The following is an 8,949-nucleotide window of genomic DNA, read 5'->3' on the forward strand; positions in this document are numbered from 1 at the left end:
CTGCTGGGGTTGGAGGGGGTGTCATTCATATTTGCCGCAAGGAGAAGTCTCTCCCCAGTGACTGGCCCTGGGCCAGACAGCAAGTGGTCCACTGCGGCTTGGGGCAGGAGAGGGACCTAGAGTCCTGCTCCGGAGCAATGACCTTCCTCTCCAGACCCATTCCTGCCCCAGGCCAGGCAGAAAAGGGGAGCTCAGGCTTCCTCCCTCCCACCCTGAGCCACCACTTCTTCTCCAGCCTGGGGACACCCCCCAAAGGGGTGGGAAGAGCCCTACAGCCAGACCCTGAGGCCACCCCAGGCCTCAAGGGTGGGGAAGGAGAGAGGGCCCTGGCGAGGGAGGTGCCGGCACAGCTGCTGCCCCCCTCTGGCCCCTCCCTCAGCTGTTGGCTCTAGAAGGAGTAGCAACTGGGGAACAGCTGCGGCACAGAGCTGCCTCATTAGGCCTCTTTGTTTGGAGGGGCTGAGGGGCTGGTGGGGGCCGGGTTGGGGTGCTGGGGTAAGGGCACACAGCTCCTTCAACCCGGGCTGAGCACCCCGTTCTTTAGCTGGGCTTCCCAGCCCCCAGCCCCCACCCCACTCCTGGAAAGGGAAGTGGGGAGTCTTTCTGACCCCCTCCCAGGTGCCCAGATGCTCCATCGAAGTCCTGAGATAAGGCCCAGAGGAGGCCCCCCCCCCCCACCCCCAACCACAGCCCCTTCCCACCACTGATCGGGCCAGAGGGAACCAGAGGAAGCAGAAAGCCGCCCCTGGTGGGGAATCCCTTGACATCTCCTCAGGGTCGAGCAGCCCCGCCCCCTGTGCCCCCTCCCTCCACCCTCAGCCTCAGGCCCGGCCCCAAATTGCTGACAGCTTATCTCATCAGCACGAGTGAGCCACTTGGCCCAAATGGGGAACAGTTCCCCTTCCTCTCAGCGGGAACCCAGGAGCGTCCCTCCCGCCCCCAAACCATCTTTTCCTTCTTCCCCCTCTACTCTGAGCCGGCCCCTCCGCTGTTGAGCCAAGGGGCCGGAGCCAGGCACCGCCATGGGGGAGGGGAGAGGTGCGCTCAGGAAGGATGAGGCCTGGAGAGGGGCCTGCGGCCCCCGCAGCGGGGAGGGGAGAGGAAGGCTGAGCAGTTTCCTATAAAGTCCTGGTGAGGCCGCGGGCCCTCCTCTTGAGACCCCACCTGGGTCCGTCAGTCTGTCGGTCAAACCTCAGCATGCAGGGGGATGACAGCCCCAGGACTGACTTGTCTCTGATTCCCCCACACAAATCCTCCGACCAACCCCCCACCAACACACACACTCTGTAGCCCTCACCCCACTACACACACCAGGGTCCCCTCCCCCACCCCTGTCCTCAGGCTTGTCCTTCTGGAAAGCTCAGAGACATCTGCTGTGTCACGGAGGCAGGGCTATTTCCAGGCCAGAGCGGGTGGGGTGGGGGGGCAGTATTGGGGCAGGAGGGGTAAGGCCTAGAGAGGGGACTGGACAGGGCAAAGGGCCCCAGACTGACTTCAGCTGCTAATTCAGGAGGCCTAGAGATGCCCTGAGGGAGAGTGGGGGTGGACAGATATTCAATTATCTTTGGGGTAGCCTGGTGGGGGAAGGCATCGGACCCCATGTGAAACTCTTCTCCTGGGGCTTTGGGGTGCACCCCAAGGGGCCCTTTCCTGTAAATCACAGCAAGACTCTTAAGAGCTCACCACTGGGGTAGGGGGGTCTTCTCTAGGCCCCCAGCCAGCAGGGAGGACTGCAGGGCTGTGAGGGGAGGAGCAGCCTCTGACCACTCAGAGCCCACCCTCAGCTCCCCAAGCTCCCAAGCCTGGAGCGCTTCCCCACCCCCACCAGCACTGATACACCTTCCAAATCTGGTTACACTCAATGACTTCCTCCCTTCTACAGGCCTTCCCCTCCCTCCTCTCAACCCAGACAGTTAGCTGCAGCCAATCCAGTCCTAGGGAGTGGGCTGGGGCCTGGCATGGACTTAGGGGAGCACCCTCCTGCGCAGGCTAAAGCAGGAGGTGGATAGGCAGGGGTTAAGGTTTTCTGCCCTCTCTTAGTGCCTTTTTAGGTTTCTGAGGCTGGGCCCTGCCTGCCCTGGCCCAGGGGCCTGAACCCAGCTGCTAAGCACAGGCCTGTGGAGTCCGCCTGTCCCCCCCCCCCCCCCCATGCCTGCCTAGCCACCAGCTTCCCTGACCTGCCTTCAGCCTGCTTCTCCCCCATGGACGTGCTGGGAGGCAAAGAAGCTCTTTGCTTTGTTTAGGGAGTAAATGCCACCCAGGAATCAGTAATGGGCACCCTGTCTTCTCAAGCATGGGCTGGGATGGCCCCATGGCAAGAAAGGGGACAATGAGTAGAGGCGGGTTGATGGGAGTGTGTGCCGGGAGGCTGAGCTGGACGACTTAGAAACGGTAAGGTGTGGACTCCCCTGGGGAACCCCAATATTCCGCTGAAGGGACAGAGGGGTGTGAAGGCACTGCCCATATGGCCTGCATCGATGGCAGGAGAGCAGGGGCCAGGGCCCTCTCCCTGGGCCAGGGGGCCACCCTCTGTCCTATCTCAGCTCCCGGCACCCACCCAGCACCTGTGTCCGCCGCCCCCAGGGGCCAGCCCTTTCTTGGGGCACTTCCCCCTCCCCGCTGTGTCCATGCACTGCTCGCCCGCACTGACCGATGGACACGAGCTTGATGTGCTCGCGCTCCAGGAACTCGAGGGCCACGGACACGTTCTCCAGCTTCATCTGGCGGAAGTTGGGGCGCGGGTGGAACTTGCGATACATGCGCTTCTGGCTGAGCACCTCGAGCAGCGCGATGAGGCGCAGCCCGTCGCTGAGGTCTCGCTGCAGGTCGGTCAGGCGCTTGCCCACACACTTCAGGTGCTCGTTGCACCAGCGCGTGAACGTGTTCTGCTGGATCTTCTTCCACGGCGCGTCCTCCGCCAGGTCCTTCTCCGTGGACGGCATGTCGTCCACCTCGTCGCCCAGGCCGAGGCCGGCGGCCTCTGAGTAGCTGCTGTTGTTCATCATGCTGGCGCGGGCTGGGGCGGGGGCTGCTCTGCCTGCTGGGCTGGGGCTGGGGCTGGGGCGCTGTCGGGGCGCTGTCGGGGCGCGACCGCGGGACTCGCAGCTCTGCGCTGCGCTGCTCTCAACTTGTCTCGCGCCCTGGCTGGTGGGACTCGGCTGGCCTCCTCGGCTCCTCGGCCGCGCTCTCTCTCTCTCTCTCTCTGTCTCTCTCTCTCCCTCCGGGGGCGGAGCAGTGCTCGGGAAGTGCGGGCCGGGCCGGGGCGGGGGGTTTAAGAAGCCCCTGGGGCCGCGCCCCCCCCCCCCCCCACGCCGCGCTTGCGGCCCCCGAGTCCACGTCAGAGCGCCGGCCTCCCAGGAATGCCGCCCGGCCCGCGGGTGGGGGCTGAGCCGAGCGGGCGGCCCCGCCTCCCTCCTCCCCTCCCCCCACAGGGCCCGGGTGGCGGGAGGGCTTCCCCCCCCCCCCCCCCAACACACGCCCCCCAGCCTCGGCCTGGGTCTGCGGCCCAGGCGGGCTCGGTCCTGCGCAGCCGCTCTGGGGAGGTGGATCGCAGAGCTGAAAGGCGAGGGGTGAGCGCACCCTATACCCCCAAACTGAGCGTCGCCAGACGGAGATGAAATACACCCCCTTCATACGCTGTGGGACTAAAGACATAATGGGGAAACTGAGGCTAGTGGTTGGGGCAAAACACACTGAAGTCGTGCTGACAGAATTTCCTGGATGAATTGGTGGCAGGGCCGTTGACAGGGCCTGGGAGTCCTGGCTCCTGGCCCAGGGTATTGTCCACCTGCAGGGGAAAGGAAGTGTGTGTGCTTGTGTACAGATGGGCTGAGAGGAAGCAGGGACACTGCCTAGGCCGATTAGGAAGAAGGCTTGGGGGTGCTCCACTTTACAGGTAGAAAAGCCTCATTTGAAGCCCAAACCCAGGGTCCCAGGGGAAAGACTGAGGCTGCCCCTGACTCAGTGTCCCTGTCACCAGCCTGCTTGGCCTCATCCCCTCAGAATGAAGCTGAGCTCAGGAAGATAGTACCCAATGAGTCACACCGTGTCCCCCCTCCATGTCTGACTCAACCAAGGTGATGAGAGGGCAAGGAGAGACTGCCCGTTGTGCCAGGGAGCCCCCTGGGCAATGTGCCCATTTGGGCCGCAAGGCAGATCCTTCCAGCAAAAGGGCGGGTTAGCCAGACAGAAACAGGGAGAGCCTTGCCCAGAACAGCCAAGGGGAAACGTGACGGGGCTGGTGGGCAGGGAGAGCCCAAAGGAGCCAGCCAGAAAGCCTAGGCGGGACTGGGCTCAGGGTAAGCCAAGGGCAGCTGGAGGCCTAGGGTATGGTGACAGCAAGGAAACTGAGGCACTCAGAGGAGCTGCTTGGAGTGAGGGGAAAGAGCTATCAAATGTACTTATATAGAGAATATATAGCCTGCAATTCTGTGTAGCGTACATGTATTCCATATCTCCTGGTACCCCTTTTAGGCCAGACTTCCTCAGCTGCCCCATCCCTCTTGACACAGTAAGGTAGGGCCAGACATTCCCCAACTCAAGCTGTTTGATGATTGACATTTGAGAAGGTTCTGGGACCTTCTAGGTGAATCATTCTATCTTATTCCTCTTCTACCCCCAGGCAGTGTGGAAAGGAAGAAGACAGTGGGCATCTTTGAGGGCTGTCTCTTCAAGGGCAGAATGAAGGCAGTCCCTGTTATGGAGTTCAGAAAAAGGGGGGTTTTGGGGGGGGGGCAGTGCTTATGGCAAAAGGAGTCCATGAATGATTTCTTTCCCTTCTCATTAGGTAGGGAGGGGGGGGGGGAGTAGAGAAGGGACCAGAAACAGAAGAGGGACCTGCTGTGCGTGGCTTGGGAGGGGGGAGCTCTGGGGGCCCTGATAATGACAGGCGAGGTATAAATAGCTTGGGCCCTGCGGCTCATGTTCTGTCGGCTGCCTGTGACGAGGTGCTCAGGAATCCCACTCTCCTATTGGCACGCCCCCATCTCCAGAACTCTCATTCCCCCCCATGCCACCTTTGTCCCATGTCCAAAACCAACCATCAGGCATCAGTACTGACCATCTACTTGAGAGGCTGAGCTCTCCTGTGGAGAGATGCCCAGCTGGGGACACATGACACATAGCTCGGTCTCACAGGGAGGGAGGGGTGTGCGTGTGTGTGTGTGTGTGTGTGTGTGTGTAAAAACGTAGACATTTGACACCCAGCCTGAGGTGCCAGCTCAGGGTTCAGCGAGGTTGTCATTGAAGCCCGGATGAGGAAACTGAGGTACAGATCTGAGACATCTCTCCTGGGGAGGAGAGAGAGGAGTAGGGTGGGTTTGCTTGGAGCTGACAGCCTCTTTACAAACTCTAATGGCTCACAGTCCTGTTTTTGTGGGCATTACCTGAGGTCCCCCAGTAAGTTGAGGGCATCTGTTAAGGAGGGGGGATTTCAGAGGGAAGCCGGTGAGTGAAGAAAGAACTCCCAAGTGTAGCCTACCCTCTCTTTGTCCCCTCTCTCCCTCTTCTCCTACCCTCCCTGCAAGAGAGGTTTGTGTGCAGCCCCAGAGGAGTAAGTGAATGGTTGGCAGACAAGGGTGCCCAGTGCCAGGGATGGTTCCCGGCATCCTTCTCACCCCCTCCCACAGAAACCCGAACCTGTTGCTCTCCAGGATAAATCGGGGCCTGACTCAGGCCCCAGCCAGCCAGTCATAGTCAGCCTGACCCAGGAGCAGGCTGGTGACTCAGCCCTGAATATAGCCCATGAGCCCAGGCACAGCCATCAGTGCTGGAACAAACCGTGCACAATGCTAGTCCTGGGGCCTGCCAAGTGGGCCCCCCCACCCCCCCGAGGAGGGCTGATGTGCTCCTCCTCCCTGAGTCAGGCAGGGGCGCAGAGAGGGGTTTGCAGGGGGTTTCATCAGCTGAGTATTTGGGGCAGAGCTGGCTGGGGCCATACGCCTTTTATAACCCCCTGACTCACCACCCACTGACCTGTCTCAAGAGACCAGGTTGCCTGGCTATTCACCTGGCCCTGACTTTCCCACCAAGGGGCACTGCTTGTCAGCCACTGACTTTGGCCATGGTTTGGGGTGAGCAGAATCTAAGTGACCAGGTCCAACGGGCTGTGTTTGAAAATCTTGTTTTTCTGGAGTTGGGGACATTTCCAGAGTCACCTATGAGGATACCAGGTTGGCCAAGTTCATAGTTGGCACTTTGATCAGTCAGTGATACTGACTGTGGCCCTGACTTATGTGCCGGGGACACTCTGGTAGGATAGAAAGATCCATAGCCCTCTTCAATTCTGGCTCTGCCACCTCCGGCAGGTAATATAATGATTTGGGGCTTCAGTTTCGAATCTGTAAAATGGAATTAATAGTACCCTTGTAGGAGATTAGGAGATTTTTTATGTGTGAAGATGAGAAGAGAGAGCATGCGAGGTGATTAGCTCGGTGCTTAGCAGCTAATAGGTGACCAGAAAAAAGTAAGTTTGTTTCCTGTGCTGGTGCCTTATGGACCACGAAGGTTCTTTTTTTTTTTTTTTTTTATTACATTTCTTTATTTTTGAGAGGTAGAGAGAGATAGAGCATGAGTGGGGGAGGGGCAGAGAGAGAGGGAGACACAGAATCGGAAGCAGGCTCCAGGCTCCAAGCTGTCAGCCCAGAACCCGAAGCGGGGCTCCAACCCACAAACCGTGAGATCATGACCTGAGCCGAAGTCAGATGCTCAACCGACTGAGCCACCCAGGTGCCCCTGGGCCACGAAGGTTCTAGTGAGCAGGCGCTTCCTCACAGCCATCCCTATCCCCTGTAGAGTCCGTTGCCGGGATCACTACACTGTTCTTCCCTCCCCTCCCCTCCCCTCCCCTCCCCTTCCCTTCATCTTAACACTGCATCTGCCAGAATTGGAGCCAGACTACTTCTGATCTTTAGAACTACCCAGGAGTGGCAGGTGGTGGCCCGGGGAGAGCGAGCAGAGGGGCTGTTGTGCAGAAAGGGAACAGTCGTGCAGAGCACAGCAGTGGGCGGATGGAGGCCCCCAGGTGTTTGGTTCTAGCTGTACCTCAGCCTGGATGCATGCCTGGTGGTGGCTTCTAAGAGACACCCTTGTGGACTTAAAGCTAGCTCAAGTGGCTGTTCCACACTCCACACAGAGAGTCCTCTTTATTCTGGCAACGGCATATCAACAAGACCAGGAGGCACAAAGACCCAAATGATGAAGAGGATGGCTTTCTAAAATGAGCAAAAGGGCTGGGGGAAGAAAAGCAGGACCACTTTCCTGCGCATTGCTCAGGCTCTAGGCTCAGGCCTGGGAAGGATGGGATGCAGTCCTAACTGGAGGCTGACTGCCTCCCAGACCATGACCTCCATCTTGGCTTCTAATTCCAAGTTAAATCAGTGATCCTCACTGGTAAGTCATCTTCCAGTCCTTTCCACCACATGTGTTCTCCAGCCGACTGGTGGCCGGACTAAAGTGGATTAAACACAGGGTCCCCCTACCTACACTCAACAAGCAAGGGGCCAGTGGTACCGGATGGGTTGTGAAGGAATTTCTTCAATTTAGGTTACAACTGAGCACATACAACCTAATGTCACTGAGGGCAGTTTTCTAATTCTAGTGCGCATACTAATCAACTGGGGACCTCGTTAAAATGCAGATTCTGTGTTGGTAGGTTTGATGTGAGGCCCGAGATACTGACCTCACTGATCAGCTAACGACGCTGATGCTGCTGGTCTGTGGACCACACTTGGAATTGCAAGGAGCTAGGCCACCCCAAATCAGCACTGCCTTCAAAGAGGAGTCATTTAAAGGGAGAGAAAGGAATGCGTGGCAATGCCCTCAATCTGCCTAGGTGCAGCCCTGTTTACAGTGACTGATCACGATTTTAGAACTGGCCCCAGGCCCCCTAGGAAAAGGCCGGGGAAGAAGTGAATTCATTTAATGCTTAGCAGTGCCCACTACAGTACATGCTCTATAGGTACGTTACTGCGGACACTTGGGTGAATGGAACAAACTCCTTTGGCATCAAGTAGAAAAGAGGCAGAGAGGCGTTCCGGGAAACCAGCGGCCATGGCGCCATTTTGTCCACTGTGGCTTATGAATGCACTTGAGGGCTCTCCTATGGAAACATTCATATGGAACAACCAATCACAGAGGGTTCCACAGCAACGACGGCAAACAAGGACACTCATAAATTATCCTTCTCATTCTATCTCCACTTTGATCCTCTCTCCATCCTTTGCCCTGCTCTGAACTCCAGGAGACTGAACTCCTGTGTCACCTGGGCATCCCTGCTCTCTGGCTCGCAGCTGGGATCAGCCAATGAGAAGTGCCATTAGGAAACTGACAGGTGGGGGGGAGAGGGTGTCAGGCTCTGACAAGGGCCGTACCCTTCTGTGGGTCCGGGGCCCCTTTCCAGTCCGCTAGCCCTGCCCTCCTCCCCTCTCCTTCAGGTCCGTGATGGGAGACACTGTTGCTGGTATCTGGGGATTTCACTATTCCTTGCTGGTTCTCTAACTCTGCCTGTGTACAGAGTCCCTTCATTTAAACACTCTTCAAGTTAAGGCTCTTGAGTGTGCCACCTGTCCACCGTCAGACTCTGCATGACAGTAAGTCCTGAGAGCGAATCCCATGAGGCATCACAAGGGCAGAGCCACGAAGGCTCAGATGCAGATCTTCTCAGGGCACTCTTCTCACAGCAGATGGGTGTGGGCGTGGACCTAAGGGCAAGTCCCTTGCCCCCCCTCACACAGTGTCCAGCTCATTCCATTTCTCTGTGTTCGGATGAGCTGCTGGAGATAGGGTTTGTATGTGCAGACCAATGCATCTGCGATTTGGCTGGCAACGCGGGAGCCACCCTCATCTCTGAGGTCACCTGTAGGGTGAAAAATCATATTGAGGAGCCCGATCCGTATGTGAGATACCCCGTTAAAGGGGAACCGCTCTGTTCTGGTTGCGTTGTGAGGTGTT

At 58.3% G+C, this 8,949-nt stretch overlaps 1 protein-coding gene across 6 annotated transcripts in view; it reads right to left on the reverse strand.

Annotated features, from left to right (window-relative positions):
* FLNC (filamin C) overlaps nt 1-3,340 on the reverse strand; it is a 27,319-nt gene extending 23,979 nt beyond the window's left edge. For 4 of the 6 annotated variants that reach the window (XM_058724342.1, XM_058724341.1, XM_058724338.1 and 1 more), the window contains exon 1: nt 2,651-3,339. In XM_058724342.1, coding sequence (XP_058580325.1) covers nt 2,651-3,005 — 355 coding nt within the window. In that variant the 5' untranslated portion in view covers nt 3,006-3,339. Of the gene's footprint in view, nt 1-2,650 lie in introns of all 6 variants that reach the window. The other 2 variants (XM_058724340.1, XM_058724336.1) reach the window with 1 other exon arrangement.
* Nucleotides 3,341-8,949: the final 5,609 nt, after the last annotated feature.

This window comes from Neofelis nebulosa, chromosome 4 (genome assembly GCF_028018385.1).
Source record: "Neofelis nebulosa isolate mNeoNeb1 chromosome 4, mNeoNeb1.pri, whole genome shotgun sequence".
Taxonomy (NCBI): domain Eukaryota; kingdom Metazoa; phylum Chordata; class Mammalia; order Carnivora; family Felidae; genus Neofelis; species Neofelis nebulosa.